This window comes from Athene cunicularia (genome assembly GCF_003259725.1).
Source record: "Athene cunicularia isolate RWA chromosome 7 unlocalized genomic scaffold, athCun1 chr7_part1, whole genome shotgun sequence".
Taxonomy (NCBI): Eukaryota; Metazoa; Chordata; class Aves; order Strigiformes; family Strigidae; genus Athene; species Athene cunicularia.
In genome coordinates, this window is record NW_020799107.1 from 32,105,956 (window position 1) to 32,130,519 (window position 24,564).

The 24,564-nt window shown below is 40.6% G+C and overlaps 1 protein-coding gene across 1 annotated transcript in view; it reads right to left on the reverse strand.

The window, feature by feature from the left end:
• LOC113482230 (von Willebrand factor D and EGF domain-containing protein-like) overlaps positions 1–24,564 on the reverse strand; it is a 184,612-nt gene that overhangs the window by 112,152 nt on the left and 47,896 nt on the right. Inside the window, exons 4-9 of the mRNA XM_026852691.1 lie at positions 22,034–22,262; positions 19,245–19,477; positions 11,209–11,298; positions 9,798–9,933; positions 5,756–5,973; positions 2,872–2,945 (exon numbers count right to left, since the gene is read on the reverse strand). Of these exons, the coding sequence (XP_026708492.1) occupies positions 2,872–2,945; positions 5,756–5,973; positions 9,798–9,933; positions 11,209–11,298; positions 19,245–19,477; positions 22,034–22,262 (980 nt within the window). The remainder of the gene's footprint in view (positions 1–2,871; positions 2,946–5,755; positions 5,974–9,797; positions 9,934–11,208; positions 11,299–19,244; positions 19,478–22,033; positions 22,263–24,564) is intronic.

The following is a 24,564-nucleotide window of genomic DNA, read 5'->3' on the forward strand; positions in this document are numbered from 1 at the left end:
ACTCTTACCATTTTGCTGTTGGCAGTGTTGCCCATCTTCAGACTTCTCCTTGCTTTCCATGTGAGAGTCCTTCAGTGAGCCATCCCCAGGACTCGAATGGGTGGGAAGGGTGCCAAAGCGACCGCTGATCACCACCCATCCACAGCAGCTCTGCCTACAACATTTTGAGCTTAGAGCCTGCTCTCTCCTCGTAAACTGACCTACAGGTTCTGTGGTGGAACAAATGGGTTTCCCTGGTTTGATGGATGATCTGCTGTTGATCTCAGGAGCACTTTTGAGAGTTCATTAAGCTCTGTTTGCTACCAAATTTGTAGCCATATAGAGGTGGGTAAAGGCTGCTATTCCCTTTGGCTCTCTTTGACTAATTTTGGATGTTTCTTCTCCTTGCTGTGTAATGTTCTCACCTGAGCCTGTGCCTACAGATCACTTGTAGTCAACAAAGCTCCGGATGACCAGGAGCTGATGCTCCTCTCAGCCTATTGCTTCATAGTCCCTAGGAGAAGTTTCTCTTAGCTTTTTTTCTCCTCTTGCTTTGCTGTTTACAATCTGCAGATCAGTCTCTTTCTGATGCTTTTTTATTATTGAGGGACACTCACAGTTTCTTACCTGAGATCACAAGATTTTTTTGTACAATTCTTCCATTCACAATACCTAAGGCACACCTCATTTCAAACATGATTTCCCACCATGTATCTGTTTATAACCAAATAGGAATGCTTCAATTCCATACCTCTGTGTCAGCCTTTGTCTTTCACTTATAGGTTTGTATCAGGACAGAAGCAGGAATTGCATTCCCCACTCCTTAAATACAGAGCTTTAAAATAATTTGCTAATGTGTTAACATCCTTTTGGATAGGCAGAGAGAGAAGTTGCTTAACTGATGTGTAATAGGGTGGCATAATCATTACAATAATTGAAAGAGAAATTATTTACAATAATAAATGGGAATATAAGTAGGAGTAATGGGACTGTGAAATGATGGGTAAGAAACTTGGCTGAATATCAAGAAGTGATATATCTTAGTGAAATAACCTAGTTATTGAGATGGCAGAGGCCCCATCAGCCTGGCTCATTTAAAGCTACACTGGACAGAGCGGTAATGAATGTCTGTCCACATGGAAGAAATGTGCAGTTATCGAGGGGCCCAGCTAATCCTGGGATTTTTCTGTTTCAAGGCTGCCTGACTCTGAAGCAAGATGCCACAGAAGGATGGGCTTTCCCAAACTCCCTTGCTCAAATAGAATCATAAATTGCTTAGAAGCATTTCTGTGTGCTATCAATAACAGGATTGCAAAACTAGTTATTCAAATAAAATTGCTTTATTTTGCTTTAGACCTTTTTTTCCCATGGAAGAAATGTAAAAATGTGCTAGGTGGCTGAGAGCGTTCCCCCATTCCAAGAGGCACTTTTCAGTAATTTATGACTTCCTAAACACAACAACCTGGCAGACCACTGTCCATTCTTAGCTATAAATCAGAAGGGAATATTTTAGAATATAAGTGTCTAGACAGTTTTGAAATCATATTCTAATCTAGTTTAATATCCCAGAGTAGAAATAATTGCAGATATCTGAGGCATGGGAATGTCTCTGCACCTCTCATAACTCTTCTGCACCTCCTACATATCAAGCAACCAAACTTGCCTGAAACAAGTGCCTGACTACATTATAAATGGTATTTAGGAAAGCAGGAGGAAAACTGGAAAACCCTAGATGTGCACCTCTAATTTCCTAGCTGAGACTACCCAGTCTAGGTGAAACCTTTATTTGAGGCAGACACATAACCTTTAATGGAGTCACTGCCTTTCTCACTCGTATTTCATCGTCAGATTTCTCCAGCTTTGATGTCATTTCACATGATACCTCCAGAGCATGCTGGACTGAAATTGGGACATTAGGATATCAAAATTAGAATATCACGCCTGCTGAGCCCCTGTGGATGTTGTGCACCTAAAGTCATTATCTGTGCCATTAGGAGGTTAACGGCGGAATGACAAACCTGGAATGTGATCTGAAATGTTAGCAACTTTGGATCAGATGTGTCAGATGCAAACTTTAAAAACTTTCTGTTATGCTAAATAGCTGGCGTAAATATATTAATAAATGATATGGGAAGTTAACTGAAGAAATGTTCTGTGCAGTACAGACTGTCAGACACAAAGAGACCACCCTTGGCTCAGTAAATCTTTAAGCAATTTAGTGCTGGATAGTACAGGAGGAAGTCTGGACAGTACAGGAGGATGTACAACTTTAATTTTGCATTCTTTTCCTGATATTTGTCACTTATCATTTCTGGACTTCTTTTATCTGAGACTGTATCGCCATCTTTATGGGTTTTTGGTTGTGATTATGACTGTCAACTCCATGGTAGATGCAGCTATACATAAACCAGCTCTGGAAGCAGAAGAAGGCAAGAGCATCCTTGTGCTGAGGGGCTTTCCATCAGGTGTCACTGGACTGCTGGGAAGGACCAGGCTGTCCCTGCGTGCCGTGCTGCTACAGGGTGCGATGGCTCATGTGCATGGAACTGGGGTGTTGCTAACATGATGCCACATGGTGTAGACACCCTCTCAAAGTCATTAATGATGGTTCTGTTTGAAGAACATTTTGGAATCTGACCTTTATCTTGAAAAAAATTATTCAGACACAAAACCATTGCTGCTTCAAGATTAATCCTTTTCTAGTCCTTTTGTTAAAAGGAGTATAAACAGCTGGAAGGAAACCATGTATGTTATTGAAGAATTACTTTAATCACTATAAGCAAACTAGTACAACGCTCTTCTGATATTCTAATGTGAAACCAAATGCACGCTACATTCAGAAACTGAAAACTGCAGTAATTGAGCAAAATTATTTCAAAGTAGAATACTCACCATCCATCAAATGTGATAATGTGTGGATCAGTGAAAGAGTAGCAGTTCCCTGTTGGGAGGTCTTGAACTGTGACCTAGTTAAAATGAAATGTGTAATGAATACAGTCTACACAGCAGTTTTTCTTCATTACTGTTCCTCACAAAACATTAGGGGCAGGTTTCATGTGTCAAGTACAAACTAAAATCTGACTTCTAAAACGTGATTGCGTATGGGCACAAAATAGGCTTCAGTTTCAAACAACAGAGTTTAATCACATGCAATAAGGGAGTTCAGAGTGCTCCTATTCCACCTGATGTAATGCACTGTCTTTCTTTATCTGGCAAAAAGTGAAGCTTTTTTATGAAACATTTTTGCTAAGAAGTATATCATTCACTGAAATTATCAAGAGAGTAGAGTGCTTATTAAATTGTACTAATTGTAATGCCTGAAGTATGGTATAAGGTATGCTGTAATTAAGTAGCATTAGCATATTTTAATACTAGTCATTGCCTGTCCCCTAATTTGACCTTAGATTTCCCGATATAGCATCTGAATGGTTGACTTATATATTTGATGTGCAGGTTATTGATTGGGTACTGGTGATGAGGCCCCAGATCAGGCTGCTGGAGCTCTCGGCATGTGAATAAAAGAGGAAAGGATCTGCTACAGCAACAGAGATCTTCAGCTGCTTCAGCCCTCGGTTACTTGGACACAAGCTGGGTCACAGACAAGGTCTGAGTGTCCTGGTGCCCTGCAAGGAGCAGATATGTCTGCGAAAGCCAAAGGTAGGACAACTCCCTTTGAAGTTGCAATACCTGAATCTCCAGCAGCGCTGGGCCTGCATGGCCACGGCTGCTCAAGGGGGTGTTTAGTTGATGGCTGACTGCTCTGCTATCCAGTTCTCAGAAATGCAAGCCTGGGTTGTGCAGTGATTTGCAGTATGAAGAGCTCCCAGCCACACTGGTGGGAGTGATGGAGTGTTATGGTTTTCCCATATCCAGCCTGCCAGGCTGATTTCTTGGCCAGTGCTGTTAATTCTTTGCTCACTCTTTGCCCATGAGAAGTCCAGAGGTGCAATTCAGTTAGTTCTACCATGATCCGCAGAGCGGGGAAGAAGAATGGCTGCTATATCCTTGTGCAGTCTTTCAGTGACAAAGCAGAACTTAGCTTTTAGGAACAGTAGTGAAATTAAATAAATGAATGAGGGTGAAGATAGACCCACACTTCCTGACAAAATTCCTCACCTGTCCAATACATCATCTGTATTTCAAAATGCACCTTAACCATCACACGGACACTGCCTAGACACCCACCAGTGTCTGACATAACAAACTATTAGAGTGATGGTCTTCAGCACTGTAAAGCTGAACAACTCTTTGAACAGCATTTTGATCTGAGGTCAATTGTATCATTTGTATCTACAGTGTGATATAAAGAACTCTCAGAATTTTCCCATTTTCTCCACGGCTGCTACCTTCCTAAGTAAAACCTTTGCACGAACAAAACCATGTGGCCTTTCTGCCCTGCTCTACCAGCAGAGGATGCATGTCCTAGTTGTAGGCAGTCTTAGTTTGATGAAAAAATCCATTTTATCAGGTTTCTGAATGTGTCAGGATGTTCTGTCCGCCATTTCCGTTCAATTTTCAGATAAATCAAAAATATTTGAAAAAGTCTGAGGGACTAAAGATTATGTCGATTTTAATATATGGATTTTTCCTTGATATGTTGCAGGAACTGTGTTACATTAAGGCCTCTAATTAACTGCAAAGCAGCAACAGGGAAACGGGGTGGGGAGGGAAGGTAATGTCTATTATGTTTCCATAGATCAAGTTTTAACTGAGATAGATGGAATTTATTATTAAAATTGATTAATTCCATTTCACACTTGCTATATTTTTATATTTTAATGAAGATATTTGTAAGTAAAAAAAAAAAAAAAAAAATGCACTACACTGAATTAGCTGCAATTTCTGATTTAAGAATCTTAGAAGGTTTAAGAAGCCTATGCTGGAGAGAAAGGATGCAGCCCCATGCTAGGCATTTTACCTCTGAAAACAAAAATTGTTTTGGTCCAGCTAAATGTTATTTTCTCATAAGCAAATCCACAAAAATTAGGGCAGTGAAATTATAGATTTCATTGGGTTTTTTTCAGTTATTTAAAGTATACCAGCTTGGATGTGGCACTGCTCTGAGAAATTTTGCTGAGTCAAATCTGTGCTCTGGTTTATTCTCTTGGGTCGTGGGATTGTGGCTTTCAAACCTCCCAGCTGAGGCCCTGAAACAACTTCACAGACAACAGGCCGGTTCCTGCTCACCACGCTCCTTTGGCCAAGCTTTCTGCAGGGAAAACGTGGCTTGTTTCCCTGATTGCTTCTTATTATTTTTATTTTGGACATTTTGTACAGGAATAAACGAAGAGAGAGAGCAGCTGCCTGTGTCATCAGATGTGTCCTGGTGATTCCTGGCACAGTCACAAACTGGACATGGCACTGCTGAATCCTGGTCCTCCTTTCTCATTACCAAGGCACTGTCTTTCCTCTGCCTTTTCAGAAACTGTTCTCCAAACTCTTGGTTGTCCCTCCCTCTTTCTGAAAACGGTGCTAATTCCCTAACCCAGGTTCTCCCTCTGTTCTCTTCCAGCATACACAAGCACACCTGGTAACATCTATAATCCAGCTGTTGGCCTGGATGTGCTTACTAATAATCAAACCTGGATTTGTCAAAGCACAAGGCTTTACATGTTGGTTGGGTTTTTTTGGTGTATAAAGAGGCTGGTTTAGTTTACTCTGCTGACATCAATCCCCAAATGTTTATATAGTTAAGGTTTATCAGCATCTCATTTTCTTTGATACTAAACCTCCAACTGAAATTTGACACTTTTCCCAAATTATTTTAGGACCCGACCTTCACATCCTTGGGTGTGTAAGCCCTCCAAAGCAAATCCTGCCATCCGACTGGCTCGGCTCTGATGCGGCTGACGCGGTTCCCATCCTGAGCAAAGTCTGTGATGGCTGTCACTGTCAGCGCGGCTGCTGCACAGCTGCTTCCCGAGCAGGGCGCCCGCAGCAGATCCACCTGGCACGCTGAAAGGGCGATGTTTGGGGGCCCCGGTAATTGGCTATCTAAAATGAACACGAACACCGAGTCTGACAAGAGTTAAACAGTTGCCCGTACCCTGTTTACCGTACAACACAAATGTTTCACATTCCAGGACACACATGCCTTGAAACCAGATGGGTTTTGCATGAAGACAGTTGTGACTGACTCAACCTGGCAACCCTCTGCACATTTTACTATCCTTTTTTTTTTTTTTTTTTTTTTTTTCCTCCTGGCAGTAGACAGTTTACTAAAACTCAGTGGTGCTTTTCTTTCCACAGGGGCTAATATTTCTGGAATGACAGTCTTATCTTTATGGGTCCATGCCCAGGGAATGAAGATGAGTAGTTCTCATGACAAAGAAAGAGATGAGTCTGTGTTTCTGAAAAACATTTATGTTTCATGACCTTTATTATAAGGAGGTATCTGCTGGGAGTTATTTCATGTAAAATAAACAGATTTTTTGATCTGGGAATGAGGGTTCTTGAGTCAGTTTTTAGTGAACTTTGGATCCACAACAGGAGGGCAAATGCGTAGATTTGTCTTTTTGTCTTAACTAGATTATGGTGCTTTACTTACCAACTTTTAAAGCAAAGGTAGTTTTATTTCTGTCTTTCACAGGGGCATTGTGAGGCTAAATTCACTAAAAAAAGGTGGAAAGTTAATAAGCTATGATGGTACTGGCTATACACATATGTGTGATGGGCAGGGAAGTGATGGGTGGTGACAAAATCAATACAGCAATGGAAACCCAAGACATCCCTGCAGCTCTGCCTCTGCACATCGTATCTTTCCTAAAGGGAGCTCTTCTAGCAGCAAGACTCGTAGTGTCTTGGGTCCTGATTTCTCTTGGGTCCTGACCTTTCATGATGAAGTCTCAGGTAAATGACAAACCTGGATTTTTATTTCCATAGATGTGTTTTTATTTACAAACACTGAATTATCATAGAATGGTTTGGGTTGGAAGGGACCTTAAATATCATCCAGTTCCAACCCCCCTGCCACAGGCAGGGCCACCTTCCACTAGCCCAGGTTGCCCAAAGCCCCGTCCAACCTGGCCTTGGACACTGCCAGGGAGGGGGCAGCCACAGCTTCTCTGGGAAACCTGTGCCGGTGTCTCACCCCCCTCACAGGGAAGAATTTCTTCCTTCCTGCTATTATGTTAGCATTTGGTTCTGAGCCATCTGGTCTGCATTTTACATAGTGTCTATGGGCTCTTCAAGAAGTCACCCAATCCTCCATGAATTCGTTGGTGGCTAAAAAATTAAATCATGGCCAGTCAGAATCTCCTGATGATTTCAGGAGAGCCAGTATTTGTGCCGAGTATTAAGTTTTTTGTCCCAGACCATTAATTATCAGCTGAAAAGAATGAAGTTCTAGAAATGGTGGCAATGTAATTAATCCAATATTAAAATAAGTGATTTTCATATAATTTTTCCCATTGTAGAATTGCTTAATAATTTATAGGAGATAACATTCAAGTATTTTAAGATGGTATTTCTAACACAATCAAATAATCAATGTTTTATTCCTTATGGAAAAGATTCATAAAATATAATTTAAATTAACCCTGTAGTGTTCTGTAGGAACTGAACTAAAAGCCTACAAACATTAATAGCATATCATCACTCATATCAAATCCTGAAAGGCTGCCTCCCATCTTATAGAAAGGTCCTGGCTTATTTTCAAGGTTTTCTTGATTCAATTAAATTGGAGGTTTCCATGAGGAATAGTTATTGCCATTACAGCCCCATGAGCTGTGCTCACAACCCAGAACAAAAGTTTAAAATCAAAGAAAATCATCTTGTCAAAATAGTAATGATAAACTTAACAGAAGCTGAACTCCAGTGGCTCTGCTGTGCTTTGGCATTCATTATGATATTGTCTGAACTCGGAGAGATATTTCTGTGCTTGTAATTAGCTTTCTTATCACTTATTCCCTACATAATTAGCACAACACTGTTGTCATATGGATTCAGCCAGACAAGGAGCTTGTCAGTTAATTATTTCGGTATAAACGAATCTCAGCTAAAATTGTTTTTATTTTCAATTCATAGCACCGTGGCTGACACTATGTTTTTCAGAAGTCCACAGTGTTCCTTCAGATAAACTAAAGGACCCTAAAGACAATAAAAGCACAAAACAACCGTGCGGTTATGCAAACACCCATCAGCAGTTACTCAACCTTCAGCATATATAGATATCTCAACTGATCATAAACGGCCTGTGTCAGTCAAGGAAATAGCCTCAGGATGAATCAGTCAAGGGCTAGAGCTGGTTATTAGTTTAAGATGCAGAAATGAGTTGATTAAAACTTACGGAAATTTTCCACTCCAGTGACAACTTCCTTCAAATATTGGTTAATTGGTCGAGCTGTGCCTCCATGGCACCTCTTGGCACCAACACATCAAGCCCACTGACAGCTTGAAAATAAAGCTGCTTCTGCAAGTCTTGCCTCCCCTCTTTCTTCCAGTCAAATGCACATTGTGGGACTGGAGAAGACCCTGGCAAGGGGTCAGCCTCAGTCTCAGTCCAATCTATTGAACTCAGGCTCCCCTGTTTGAGAGCTCCTGGACCATGCATTCGTTGTCAGTGAGATTTTGAAAGGCTTTACTGATGCCTAAGAAAATGTGAGGTTAAAAAAAAAAAAAAAAGACCTTGAGAGTCTACGTGTCTAATTCTCATTTGATCTTCCCAAATGGTAGGTGTACAACTTACTTGGAGTCTGTGGGGACGTCCCACCACACACCACCCTGCTCTCTTAGCTACCTCAGTATCTAAGAAAATCTGTTCCCATGAGCTCAGCGGATGTTCGACTGATGGACTGGCAGAGACTCTAAGCCAAGAGCAATATGTAGAACGGAGCAGCACTGAGCCATGGAGAAATGCAAAGTACTCCACGTCTGAGAGCCAACACAGCTGCTGGAACCATAAGGTGCCGTTCAGTTTAAGAACATTGTGTTATGATACCAGTTGAATTATTTTTTGCTTCTGTCTAAGCACTTGGCTGATGATGGGGAGAGAAAGGAGAGGGAAATATCACGAATTATCTGGGTTTTACCGATATTTTTTCAAGCTCGCTTTTTGTGGGTAGAGAAACTGTGGCTGTAACCCTTCTCTAAACATTTTTCTCATTGAGTCACTTATGGAAGACAAATAACTCTCTTGTTAGAAAAATGCCTGGGTGTTTTATTTAGTGTAAATGTAAAGTAAATATATATATATATATATATATCCCCCCCTTGGTTAGGCATGATATTCCACCAGATTAACCTGAGGAAAGCATTTACTGATTAAAAGGGCAAGAATTTCCTAAGTGACATTGTCAATGTTTTCAAGTAAAAAAAAAAAATACATTTAGAAAGAGAATAATATATAAGAATGATTTTTTTTTTTCTTCTCTATTAAGTTAGACAAAATCTGTAAGCCAGCAAAAGAAAGAAGAAAGGTTTCAGTACACATTTACTGAATAATAAATCTGCAGGTGAGCTTCTTATTGATAATTAATGAAATTATTCTACCTAAAACCATTGCTGCTACAAAAACTTTAAATGGAATTTTATACTCCTGGAATTTAAAATAAGTTCTTCTACTCATAGTTATTTCATCCATAAATCTCAGTGGACCACCATTCAGGTTATTGCTAGTCAGATTTTTTTTTTTTCTCAAAAACTTGCATGATATTATCATCTATTTTATTTTGCAAACAAATATATGGCCTAGTTTGTTGATTTTTTGGCTTCTGCCCTTTGTTGTTATCTACATCTTATGATTTTGATTAGAATCATTGTAACATAAATACAGGAAAAAGTAACCACATTGATTTGATGTCGAAATGTAACGCTCTTACCCAAATCCTCAGTACTTAGCTGCAAAGTAATTCTACAGGAGTCATCATGCCCTGGACAGGCAATGGGTATAGTGCTCAGAATGGTCAAAACATGCTCTTTGCCATCCTCTGCAACTTGTAGTGATTCTGGGGAAAACTGGAAATAAGAAAATAATTTTTAGATCATTTTGACAGATTACTTAGACAATACTGATATTTATTAAATTTTGAGTGTTTTAATTACGAAAAGACAAAATTTGTTGTAAAATAATAATTTTGCAATAGTCCTCATAATAATAACAACAATCTTTGTAATAATGATCTTCAAATATATAAGGTGAAATTGGGTTTAAAATGCTTTTAACATTCTTAGCAATTAAGAAATTGTTTACTGTTGTCATATATAGTGTCTAATTGGTTCTCATCTCCTAAACTCAAAGCAGATTTTTATTAAGTCTGAAAATAGCATGATACTATATAATTAATTAATTTTTAATATCCCTGGTTAAAAGGAGCTCTTATACCAATGGACTATGAGAAATATCATGGCCTAAAGTATAGCATTACCTCATGGTCATGGACTCTATGTTTGTACTTTGCCCCAAAGTGCAAATTGAGTGCAATTTTTGCCCAATTCCTCTTCCCTCCTATGGCAGGAAGAAGGATTTCTTCATACATAGCATATCAGAGCTTCAGTGGCTCACGCTCCGGGGAGTGAGCTCGGGTTGAGCCATGTCTGTCTGTCTGTTCTCCTGGGGCAAGAGCAGAAACAGCACCCAGGGCTACTCAGAAATGGGAATTTCCATTCCCTGGGAAATTTTGACACTTCCAAAGAAGCCAACACTCTTCTTCAAATGCCACATAGAATGGGCTGACAGATTTTTCCAACATGTGGAAGCATGAAGCTTAGATACTCAAAAGATCTCAAAATCTCCTGGACTGCCAGACTGACAGTCTAACCCTCGAGAGGGATTAGACCTGTTTTTTGCACTCAGTGTGAATATATCTCCAGCAATTTGATTTTTGTAGTGTTTGACCATAAAACGATGGATAAGAATTCATTTTTGTCTTCACTTTGTTCTGGCTTGGTTACAAAAAGATTCTGCATCCTTGTAGGTGTGTTGTCCCATTATACATAAGCACCAGGGTACTTTGGGTTGTATTGACTAGAAGATGTAGTTTTGCACATTCTTTACGGTGCATTAGTGTCAACACCTGCACTCGGTGCTGATGGGTGCTTCGGGGCATTTTACAAACATACTGAAAGCCATATAATTTATTAAGACATTTTCTCAGAGTGAACATAAAAGTAGCACTGATTATGATGATCAGGGCTTATGTTTCCGTGTCTTGTTTTTCAGAGCATGTCAGATAATGTACAAATATTCCCTAGGGATATGTCAAGTCAGTAAATCTGGGCCGTTGGCATTACCTTAATCCCAGCATAGAAACCTTTGCTCTCTTCAGGCAATGACTGCTGCTCAGGAGCGTCCCTTGTAAAAGCAGTGACAGTGCAAAAGACCTGTAATAAATACAACAGCATACGCTGTAGCTTTTTTGGAAGAAAATTCATATAATTATGCATCTTCATGTTGATCAGAGTTGCTAAGCTTTTTTACTGCTGTTGAAACATATATTGGGGGTTTAGGCTTTAAAAATGTTTATGCATAAATCTTGAGATTTGGAAGAATTTTTGATGCATTTAATAAGCAAACATGGCTTCTGTCTCAATAATTAACAACACTGAATGCTTACGATGTGTTTTCTTCTGCGGTTTATCAAGCACCTTGGTTACTGATATTAACTCATTTTAATTAGGGAGAATTACATTGTTCATAGATGTTCCTGTCAGGATTAGCCCTTGGGATCCCAGACTTGTCTGTCCACTGGATCAAATATCCCCTCTCTGTACAATGTTTGTAAGTGGTTGTTTGTTTTTTGTTTTTTTTTTTGTTTTTTTCTTTTTTAATTTAAATTAGTTTGACAGTCATCTGGTCTCAGAGACTGCATCAGCAATATAAGAAGCTCCTTTTTTTTTTTTTTTTCTTATTGCATTATAAAAGATGATGCAGATGTGCCTTCAGGTTAAAAAAAAAATAGAATAAAAAATCCCCCCAAACAAAAAAATTCACCAAACTCAATGTACCAGGCCATTTATGTTTTATTCCTAGCACAGTCACGCAACCTTTATCTCTGCTGAGCCTGCATACCATCTGCCATCTTAATGTTTCATTGGTTTCAGAAAACCCAAACTGCTAACATCATTTCTAGGATCATAAGATTAAACTACAGAAATTTTCCTTAAAGCAAACGACAATAGGCTCTGAAACTGTAGTTCTGATTTTTTATTTTTTTTTTTTTTTTTTTTTTTTTTTAGTCTCTTCTCGGAAAGGGAATAACAGATTGTAACATACTAAATCAATTCCAAATAGTCAGATGGCGTATTTATAGCAACTGCCTTTTTTAAGCCTCAAGTAACCCATGAGGAGGAATCGGATTAATCTAATTTATTTTCCGTTGTGATAAACTCCTTTTGATGGATTTTCCAGCACCACTCACCAGCCATGCTGCTCCTGCTAGTTCTCACCTGCCTGCTCAGGCACAACCCTCATGACCAGTGGCAGCAAAACAGGCTCAAACTCAGAATATTCCCATACTCATATGGTCAGGTGGGTGTACGTAGCATACCACTCTGGAATATTTCTTTTACCACTCGAAAAATCCCTCTTCATTACCATCAAGTCATGATTTTCCTCCAAACTGAAGAATTCTCTTTCCTAACTCATTTGCACACAGGGAAAACGCCCCACTGGCAATGGAAGGTCACTTTTACAGCTATGGGGAAAATCAAGTGTTTTTTGTGCTCTTCAGTGGATTATTTCCAGCCCAGATCAGTCCCAGGTTTATATGCCTTTTAAGCTGTTTTTACTTCATAAATTTTCTCATTCTTTTGCTGACAGCTCCAGCCAGTTTGGCCCAGTGAAAATGGTGTTATTTGTTCCATTAACTAGATAGAAGCCTTGAGGTCCTACTAGGGGGAAAAAAAGACACGGGCCTTACAGAGACACTTTACAGTTAAAATTCCTCAGATACTTCATAGTTAGCAATGTTGCCTCCAAAGAAGAACAAGTCGTTGTCTCCTCAAGGTAATAGACCCTCTTATAATTAGATATTTATTATCTCCAAGCATTCCCTAAAGGCTCATGTTCAACCTACAGAGTTTTCAAAACGTTCTGCTGATGGGAAGGCAGAAGGCAAGCATTGATCTTTCTCCTGCTGCTTCTCCTACAGCTGCCACAGAGGGAGTCTGCAAAATCAGGATCTGACAAGGTGGTGACAACAGAGAAACAGTTCAGATAATATATATTCTCCCCTATTAATACAGATCCTCTTGCAGAGCTCTCTGAGCAAATCGAATGCACCTGCATTGCAGATACAATATTTACATTTGCTGGGCTGTTTGCACTTCTCATTTCAATGCTTTTCACCAAAAATGTTCACATGGAGACCTCCCTGTGAGCACCCCACGTGGAGCATCCCTGACAAGGCGGAAGATGTAGTGAGAGGCAGCAGGGCTGTGCATGAGGATGCCTGGCACCGACGGAGGCATCTCCCTGTGATCTTCCCCAGAGTGACATCCTGGGAAATGTCAGGACCCAGCCTCATTCCCTGTGAGCAATGTATTTTCTGACATATATATTTTAGAGGCATGTTTTACTGATTAAGCACTGAATACTAACATAAAAATTTACTCCTTAATGATACACTGAGATATTCTCAAACTATCTGTCCATTCCAGTTCTGTCTTCGGCACTTTTTGGAGACTAGCACAAACTTTGTAAATTTGAAATGTATGGACAGATGTCACGAGTTTTATTTCTGTCTTTTATATCATTCCTCCCCTTGTAGTGCCTTTACCTTGTTAGGTGTACACTTCACTTCACAATCAACAGATATGTTCATCGGCTACTGAGCTACAGGTTGACAGTTTGTCACATAATTATTATGATAGTCACTCTGAGGAGGGTGGGTTTTTTTTGCCTTCAGCTAAATACTAGCTCTTTTTCTCCAGTTCAGTAATCAACTTTTTCTTTCTCTTCTTCCACCCTTCTGCATCATCTCAGGATGCAGCCTTTTTAAAGCAAGGAGATAAAAGCATCACTGACAGCAGTATGCTGACGGCCGTGACAGGTTAGGCAGTATTTTTCCATAAACTCATTGGATCTGTTACCAAAAAAACCAAATTCTATTCTCTCATCATCCCTTTTAAAGGGACAGAAATGTAAGGATGTCCTCAGACAGGATGGCTGGATTGCTTCTGTGTGTGGGCTGCTTCCTTTCCCCCATAAACTGGCAGATATTCCCATAGGGCAGAAAAATACTTGGAGGCACAAAATTCTGATCAAAAAAGGCCCTGGTGGCTAAGAAGTTTCTCCCTTCCTATGTGTTCGAGCAGATTTCCACCCTTACATAGACTCAGTCAGATTCCTTCCCATTTTGCAGCGAACCCCATGAGCAACATATTTAGCTAAAATCAGAATTTAGTCATTAAATTGGTGAGGGTCAGGTAGCTCTGGGAAACAATTTGTGAGAATATTTTAATCCTAGGATCTGTTACCATCTCTGGCAAATTTCCCCCTAACAACTTGGATAACAATTTTAGCTTTTTTCCCCAGAGCTCTCAGAATCCAAAGCTCCCCCAAATCTAAAGATTTGTTCTGAGCATAAAACCCACCTCCAGTTTCACCCTTTTCTGTGCCCCTAATTACTTCTGAAAGGAGCATGGGGAATGTAGGCTGGGGCGTGGAGGGAGATGCTTGCCTGTGCATCCAGCATTGCCATGCCTCCAGTTTCATCAGCTTCTCCCAGCCATGCTCAGATAAGGGGTTGGGTTCCCAAACACCAAAGAGGAAATACCTGTTTTGTGATCAAAATCCATCCCTGATCATCAGTCAGATACCTGTGAAGGTTCCTAGGTTTGCCAGATAATTTTGGGAGTTCTCAGAAAGGCCAGCCTCAGCCACATGCTTCTCAAAGCACTGGCAAAAATGGTGCCACCACCTGTCTAAACAGGGTCCCAGGAGCAATGGCACTTGTCCCCAGAATAGGGAGAGGTGGCAGATGGGACTACTGGGTTTGGGTCTGCCCTTCAGGACATGTTTTACCTAAACAGTCACCAAAGAAAATAAGCAAATGCCCGTTAAGGCACCTAGCTGCTGTCCCTGCTTCCTCTCCTAGTGCAGCCCATGGCCTGGGGGTGAGATGCTCCCTTGGGAAGGTCAGGACATGCATGCAGCTCACTGCTGGGAGGACCAACTGCACATTTCCCATCCCTCCAGCAAGCACTTGAACTCTGTTATAGTACCAGAGGCCCCACAGTGACAACAGCAATGGTTTAAAATTGAAAAATTTCCTTTTACTGGTAGTGATCTCTCAAAGACTACATACAGCTAGGTACATCTCAGGAGGAGTTGAAAGTCTGGATTAAAAAAGTAGGTGGAGGTACTTTTCTGACCTGGACATCCCATCTCCTGGGAGGTGTGGGAATTCAGGGATGCTGCTCCAGTCAGTAATTTATGTTGTCCACCCTTCGCATAAGGTACCGTTTAGGGATACCCACTTCTTCCCACTCACTGGGCAGGGAAGCCTGCATGCTGCTGGTAAGGGGCAGGTGCCTAAGCTGTGGGTGATTAACTCCATTAAGTTCAGGACAGGATCTACCCTCCTAGCTACGCCACCCATGTCAAAAGGCAGGCTGGGACTGCAAGGGTAAGAGTCACTGAGCCACACTCTTGGCTTGCAGGTGAAGGGTTGCGCAGGGAATCGATCATGCCAGGTGAAAGAGTGTCTCACAATGGCTATCAAGGCCTCTGAGCTGTCGTTGTCTGCTCTATTAAACGGTAATGGGCTGGGGTTAGAAAAGCCTCGAGGAGTCACTCTGCTGGGAGCTGGGGAGTGTGTGCAGGCAGGAGCTGTGGTTTACAGCCTTGATGAAAAGAGCAAAGGATGAGCAGAGCTGAAGGATGGCATTTCTAGGGAAGCCAGAGGAAAAAAAAAAAAAGAAAAAAAAAAGGTCTCATTAGCTCGAAGAAATGATCTGGCTGTAGGTATCTGCAGAAAGGGGCAGGAACAAAGTCTCTGGAAAGGCCTCCCAGAAGGGTTAGCAGGAAGGGGAAAGTAGGGAGAATCTGACTTTGAGTTAACTAATAAACTGGACCTTAAAGCTTTTGAACATAAATTGCTCCCCGTGATGGGCTGGTTGGTTGCAGAAGGGAGGGAGCTGGTGCAGCAGCGTGACCTGACACTGCGGGAAGTCCAGCTCTGGTCACTTTGCTACTCGCTATATATAAAGAAGGCAGCTCTTTCTGGTTGCCAGATAGCCAAAGAGTATGTGCAGGCTGACTGCAGGTCACTCATCTACTAAGGAAAAAAAATTTCCTAGGGTAGTAGCACGGTGTCTTATCAACTGCAGAGTTTTGCTCACCATCTTTCTGACCCTTTCTGCTTTAAAATCTCTGTTCAAGTCTACCTAGAGGTCTGTTTCTGCAGGGATGCTCCTCATTTTCTACCTGAAGTTGGAGAAAAATTGTAAACTCAGGTGTGACCTACAAATAGGCAGGTCTTCCTATTTCTGTCATTGATTTTGTCAAGTCCAGTGGCTGGGATGGGATTAGTATTTAAGCAGGGTGAAATTTCACTCCTCTTCCCTTGTGAGTGAAAATTAGTTATTTTATACGTTGAGGCACTAATTTAGAGTCTTTTTGTCTGGGGCATATTCTTGTGCTGTTACAGAGTGCCACACAAAGCAGCCACTTCTAGTACACAACTCAGAAAGGCTGATTTTACTTAAACATTTTTATTTTACAATGCACATCACAGTTTATGTACGGTGACAATTGCTTCTCACCATATGAACTTTTGGATTGCTGTGCTGAGCAAAATCTACACGGTTTTCTTCTAAACACCTTTCTTTCTTAGCATAACTCATTACTCACAGTGTGCCGCTATAATTTATAGATGGCTGTGCCTCGAGGAATGAAATGACCTCTGTCACTATCACATAAATAAGGCTTAGGAATGCCAAGATTTTCATATCAGATGGAGTAGGCTTCTTTCAGTGTTTATATAGCAATAGTGGCATGTTATAGATTTATTTAAGGCTGCAATAGTTTTGCGAACATTATGCTGCCAACATTACTGTCTGAAATAACAAAATTGGAGCCCAAAGATGGGGGAAAAAAGCACACATGATGTCTATTAAAAAATAACTGGCTGTTTAGTCAATACAAGTTCAGAAATGTTGGCCAGTAAATCTCAAATCTTCTCTAAGGTTTGACTGTGTATTAAAATGTATCAATAGATATTCTATTATGTGACGAAGCTATTACCTGGAGACTTTTTGAAGGATAAAAAATGGCATCGATATCAATCACCTAAAAGGTGATTAAAAAAAAAAAAATCTTCTTGCTTGGCTGTAGTTTTTTTATCATGAAATTAACAGAGAAGATGCTGATTTCAGGCTATAAAAGCACTGAAACCAAATTCGGGCTATGTGCAGGTAGATGAAGAGTAAGTTGAAAAAAGGAAGCAATTTTCAAACCCTGCAAATTGTGCATCCTGAAGGACAAATTCTTCCTTGAATGACATCCTTATACCCTAGCAGTGCACAGCCGTGGGGATGCTACCACTGGGCTGTGCACAGAGAAAGGGAAAGAGAACTGGAAAGTGCCAATGATTCATTGTCTTCTCTCTAATATGGCTTTTATCACTGGGGACCTGGCTCCCTTTAAAGCTGCCTGAGGAAAAAAACCTTCCGTCTGCATCCTTCATGGGCAGGTGGAAGTTACAAACTGCCTCTGTGCAGCAGAATTTGGTCCCTGGGGTTTGACTCTCCCTTTAGTGGCTTCACCTTTCCTTTGTGGTAATCCTACCAAGACTTACTAAATTGCTTCAGATTTATACCACTGGAGGTGAAAAGAGAGTCTGTCCCTTTGTGGCTCTTATTAAACACCCAAACCGCAATGGCAAACATGGTGAAATGCTTTTTAAAATCTTTATTATGTAAAACGGAATTCTCAGTTACAGCTGAGGCTTCATCACTTGGTTTTCACCAGTGATGATTTATGGATAGTTATAATTAGTCAAATAGGCCATGAAGACCTTTAAAAAAAATCTAGCGAGGAAGAGAACATTTTAGTCTCACTAAACCCACTGAATTAAACATGTAGTTTCAGCAGAGGACAACGAAGGGCTTACTGAAAACTTAATATAATAAAAATGGTCTTATAAAGATTTGGTGATGCTACTAGTTAACAGAACTATATTTTCTCTGAATCCCTCAGGATTGTTAAAACTAGATTTCAAGTGATTGCAAGTGAAATTATTTTAATGAAAATATCTCTTCATAACACAAACTTGTCTTAAACTGGGGGAAATTGCCTGCCTAATGCTACAATAGGAGTGAGGGCAGCATCAGTCAGATTCTGAACTCAGGAAGCGTTCTTACAAGGAGAAATGAGAAAAAACTATCTAGATTGCGCTACTGTTACAAATGACTCATACTTTCAAGAACTGGAAAGAGCTTATTCACATTTCTTAAATATCTCAAAGAAGAGCTGCAAAATGCCAAGACTATTTCCAACCTACTTTTAACACAAGGCCATTATCCCTGTTTATTCTTTCAGTTTGTTGTAGCATCACTAATGGCTCTTCGCCTATAAAAGTTATGAACCTAATTTAACTTTAAAAGTCTTCTTTCTGTAGCATGAAAGGCCATGAATTCATATACAAGTCAATTTTTTCCGCCTCTTGTATCGGCTTCTGTTTTGTTGTTGTTGTTGAAACTAGATCTGTGTTGCTATGTAAGCCATCAAATATACTTCTTAAAGATTGTTTTGTAATGAACTCTATCCTTCAGTATGCTATTGAACCAAGAATTTGGAATCAGAGAGGCAGAACACTACGAAAAAGACCATAAAATAAACCTCCCCCCATTTTAGAATGTACCGTCCTTCTTTTCTGTGAAAAGATGTTATTGTGTCTCTGGTGCATGGGTATAAAAATTACTGAGCGCATATAGCTGAGCCTGCCTCTACTACAAATTCTCACTGCTGCAAGATTCAGAAAGTACTAGGCAAAAATTGGCTCAGGCACATGTACCTACTACTCAAACCAACTTCATGGCACTCAAGCTGTAATGTAAGAGTAAACATTCAAGTTGTCTTTAGAAAACAGTAAAATGGATAGCTTCTGTGAGCCCACTGCAATTCAGAAAAATGTTACAAATCCTGAATCTGGTAAACCCTATTTAATAATCTGATGGCAAAACAGTTTCAGTATTTTTTTCTGCAGTAGTTGTAAGTGTAATGAGTGAGGAGCAACACTAATAAAAATACAATAAAGATTTAAGAAACGGATTTGATCCCCCTGAGTGTTTGAGCTGTTTTGATGAAGGCAGGGCGACATTACCGTGTCTCCCAATCTGAGATTGACACCATCCATCTCTATGTAGGAAAATGACTGCAGGGTGGTGTCATGCCGAATCTGCTCTTTCTTGCCAGGGGTGGAGAGGCGCGACCAGAGCACCGCATACTGCAGTGGCGGCTTTGAGGAGGGGTGGCTGTAAGAGCACTTCAGGTGCACTCGATCTTGCACAAGCTCGGGAGTTATCACTGGTTGCAAAGCCAGGCTTGTGAGTTTGTCTGGAGGAAGGAAACAAAAGAAGGATGTAGCACAAAAAGTTATTTTTTTATTATAATTGTTTATTCAGAATGGGAGAAATGCTGCATTTTATATTCTTGTGATTTGATTATTAACTATGCAAGCAAGAATATTCCATATGAAACGCAAAAATCGCTAATTGTATACTGACTACCCATTGTCATAACATTTGACCTTTTTTTTGTGTTTGGTTTCGTTGGTGGTTTTTTTTTTTTTTTTTTTTTTAAATGTTATTGAAATGAAGCATGCAGATTAATACAAATTAATTACTCTGGCAAAGGCCATCAGCCTTGCACTCCCCTGAAACACAGCCTTTTAATCCAAGTTTTGCAGTAAGTACAGAAGAGATATAAGAAAACATTATGCTGCAGGGATAAACTGACTCTCAGAGAGCACCCAGGCCATATTGCCACGCTGTGAAGATCCTTTCCAGGCTGTCCTGGGATATACCGAGCCTGAATCTGCTCAATGTAGTCTGCCTCTGCCCAGAATAATACAATTGCTCTAAAAATACAGCCTGCTTTGTATAGGCTTCAACAAGTAATGAAGTCTGAAAGTTTTCTTCCTGTTAAATTCACCTAGAAAGTAGAAACAAAAAGATGTATAATACTCTCGGGTGATGTTCTTTCATCTCCAGAGTTCCGGACTCAGACAGAACATGAAGCTGCTTCAGGTGCTTTGAAAGGATATATTAAGCAACTTTTTTTGGAGGAGAGTAGAAAATATTATGGAAGCCCAAGAGAATAAGGTATGAGACTGTTATAGCAGAACGAGGAACCAATATGTTAACATCTGTCCAGGGCAAATAACAAGAGGTAAGAAAAAGAAACAAGTTACTTAAAATATGAATAAGGGCCTGTTGTTTATTTCCTTTTTCTCTTTTGTTTCTAAGGCAAGCTGCCTCAAACTGTGGCTCACATCATGAATTTCTGCAGGAAATTATTCCAGAAGGACAAAGTTAGGTGATCAGCTCATGGGAGGATGTGAGCAGAATTGCAAGCATGTATGCTGCTTTTCCCAGTCGTGTCCTTCCTGCCAAACTATGAAGCTTTAAATTCATTTTGTTTTGCAGCTCAGAAGTGTTGACCAGTGGTCCTGTTCCTGAGCCTCCAGCGGATGGGACTGGGGGATTGACCCCAGCAAGAAGCTGTGACAATGTCAGCTGGACCCGGCTCTGGGGCTCCTGTGGTGCAATGTTCACAGCTGAATTTAAGGCAGCGAGTTACCAATCCTCAGTAAAAAGCTTCAGCTTTGGGTCTTTTTCATCCAATATATGATACTGCAAAAACATCCTAAAGACAAGTAGTTAAAGACTCGAGAGAGCTGGACCTCACTGAAATGCCCAGGGAAAGGTAAAAACTTCAACAGCAGTGGTAAGAAAAAGGCAGAAAGTCATTGGTTTGGGAGAGATGGGAAGAGATAAACTTCCTTTTATGAAAAATGCAGGGAGATGTACATTACTAAACAAGTATGGATCAACAGAAAAAATTAATCACCCAAAAGGTGTTGGTAAAAAATTCTTCAAACAAGGGTAGAGGAAAACTTATAGCTTTAAAAAAGCCAAGCTTAAACTGGAAAATTACTGTATTCAGTTAAAAAATAATTTCTGAGAAAGAATCATGGAAATTAAAGAGCAGTTTCATTTATTTTAATGGATTTTTTTTATTCAAATAGTGAATTAATCTCACTTTCTTTGAGCCTTTTTTCCTCCCTCTTCTTCATGTGGGAATGTTAAAATATTGATAAAGATAAGAAAATAGATGTCTCTCTCTTTAAAATGTATTTAAGCTTGAATTTTGCCTGATTGAAAGGTGATAATTCTAGTTTCTCAGTGTGTCATGTCTCTGTCCAAAAATGCTGAAAGGAAAGCATAAAGGTAATTTTTTCTTTTTGAGAAAGAACTCTTTTCTGACTAAATCTATATGCACCTGAACATGCTCTTAAGTTCAGAAGGTTTAACTGAGTGAGCAATTGCTTTCTGCTATTCTTTTGTTTCCTAGCTACCGAACAGAGGTTAGATCTCTTGTAGTAGGCTGAAAATTATTTCTGACGAGAGTAATTATATAAATGTCATGAAAAAGGTGTTATCAGTTTGGTTGTTTTTTTTTTTTTTTCTTCCAGAGTTTCAGAATTATCTTTTTGGGTGGGATACTGGATTATTGAAGATAAGAACGGACCTTAGATACAGTATCCTGGATACAGTCCCTCAATAAAACCCAGATGCCTCTGCTCACAAGCTGTGCAACTTCAAGCCAAAGTGGAGCCAAAGACAGTAGGAAAGGTTACATGTGAACTGTAACCAAGCAAAGAACACTTCAGTAATACACACCAGATTACATTTTGCACTGGTAATAATAGCTATTATTCAGGAACACCTTGGGCTGCCACTGATTTATTTTCTACACAGTCTGCATCTTACTGGGAGCAATGCTTGACTTGCAAGGTCACCAAGATGTGCATTGCAATACCAGGACCTTTGAACGCACGGCCAGAGAGGCATATGCAATCGTATTGACAAATACTTTACTGATCCTCACCTTCCGCGCAGTAGCCCATGCATCCTTGAGTAGGCTGCAGGAGATACACGAAGAATTCACCGCAGTTCCTGACGGCGATGGGTATTCGAAACAAGCAGCAGTCCTTAGTGCCCCCAAAGAAGACCTGCCAGGTAGCACAGGCTGTGAGCCGCTTGCTTTCTCCAGGAACAGGCAGGGATTCAGACTTCAGCGACAGCCACACCGGAGCTTGTGTCCCGCATTTATTCATCTGAGGATGCACAGAAAAGAAGCCATTTGCAGCAAATGCGGCAAGTCTCCATGGAGAATCACTAAAACCCAAGAATTTCAGTGTGGTGAACTTGGAGGGTCAGTGAAAAACCTGTGTAGGCAGGGATGAAAATGTCTTGCTCAGTTTAGAGAGGTGACTTTACACAGTTAAAATTCTCAAAGAACACAATAACTGGATTCCTAAGTATTATCCTCCAGTTTGGGGTGGTTTGTAGGAAAAAGATGAAAGCAGTTGGACAGGCTAGATCCCTTCTCTGGAAAGTACACCGTGGGCCACATCAGCTGGCCATTCCCACCCGTGCTTCACCCGTGGCAGAAGAAAGGAAAAGCTGACATAGCACAAGGGGATAGAAGATTTTAGGACCATCCCAAAGCAGAACACTGCTCTGCTCAGAGCATCACACACCAGTACCTTCCTCCAAAACATCTACAGCTTCAGCTGCCATTGTCCTGACAGCTTCTGCCCTACCCCTCCAGCACATACTGGACATGTCTTTGGGGCCTGAGTCTCTCCCTCAGTGTTGAAGTGAAACACATGCAGGATATCTGAAACACATGGGCAGGATATACATGATTTGCTCAAATTTTCTGGGATTTTTGACCTTCAGGCTTCTAGCTATTAACTGATTCCCTGAATAGCCTAAACACAGGAAATCCAAAAGCAGAAGGGATTGGTCCTCAGTGGTTTAAATGAATGGCATTTTGAGTCGGGGCTGGGAGAGTCTGTACCAGCTTTACCTTTCCCAATTTACAGATGGATGCTCAGGCATCTCAGGTCTGAATTGCCTTCTGTACCTGCCAGGCTCTTTCCAATGACTAACAGGACATGATTATCCAAAGGTATTTAAGTACCTCAGTGAGGAGATTAGGTATAATAAACCATACACATTCAGTTACAATAGTAACTCGTTATTCTGCAGTTACCTATCATTTGCCAATATGAAAAGCATACAGGTATTTGAGCTAAAGTTTGAATATTATTACCAAATACAGACAATAATTTACTCTCAGATATCAGTCATATTATGCAGAGCGTGACTGCTGCCATTGCTTTGCATTTCTTCAGCCAGTGATAGTGAAATATCTCTAATAGTCTGACTCAGGGGACACGGTTTCTCCTGGTGTGAACATTTGGCTATATATTACATTGAAAACAAAACCAAACCCCACACCATTTTTTTCCCATTGGCCCAGGTTTGCTGCTTCACTTTTTAAGATCAAAAGTTGTTTGTGACAGCAGGAGAAGAGGTGAAAGTCAAAGGATAAATTTTTAAAGTCACGCACCAGTGCCCTCCTGTAGTTTGAATTTTACCTGGGAGCTATACAAGCCAGAAAGTGGGGATGGGGGAGCGGGGGCTGCACACCCAGAAAAAGAAAGGTGTTTGAAGAAAATAAAGCGTATGGCATGACAGTCTGATTTCCATTTTGAGCTAGATATTGTCAGCTTCTGAACGCAAGGATTCCAGAGAGAGAACATTAAAACTGTCCGAAGTAATATTTTCCCCCAGAAATGCTGTGGCAGCCAAGCAGAGGGGCTGACCCTGCCCTCCCGTCCAGGTGCCCGTGTCCAGAGGATGCTGGAGCTCCCCCAGCACAGCAGGTCCCCGGGGAGGAACAGCGTGCAGGCATTGCCCAAATGAAGAAGAGGGGATCAGCATGAAAATGCTTCTACATGGAATTTTAGATGAATCCCTTCCTTCTTTCCTGTATTTAAAAGCCATCTTGTATGTAAGTTTTTAAGAGATTTGTTCTGTTTACTTATTTACAGATTTAATTGACGCTGGTGCTTTCTGTGCTGGGAAAAATGCAGATGTCAGGAATTTATTGTATCCTGGTGAACCTCTGACCTAGAAAGCGAGATCTGATGTGGAGTAACATGTTTTCAAAGCACTTTTATGAGCATACACGTGTAATGACAGAAGAGTGGAGCAAGCATCATGCAGAGAAGTAGTCTATGAAAAGAAGGATAGGGGCAGAGAGAAGCATGGCAAATGTTCAGCAGTCTCTGCTTCATACTCATCTTGATGAAATACTTGCACCTTGAATTTGCTCTTACTCCAGGTAAATGTTGACTTCAGTGCCTCTGCATGTGGGAGTAAAGATTGTTGGACTGAATCATCATTTTCCAAACTTCATTAAAATGTAGATATTTCCTAGCATCATAGAAGTGACCTCAAGGACCATCTGGTCCAACCTTTGTCAGCAAAAGCATGGTCTAGGCAAGATGGCCCAGCACCCTTCCAGCTGAATCTTAACAGTGTCCAATGTTGGGGAATCCACCA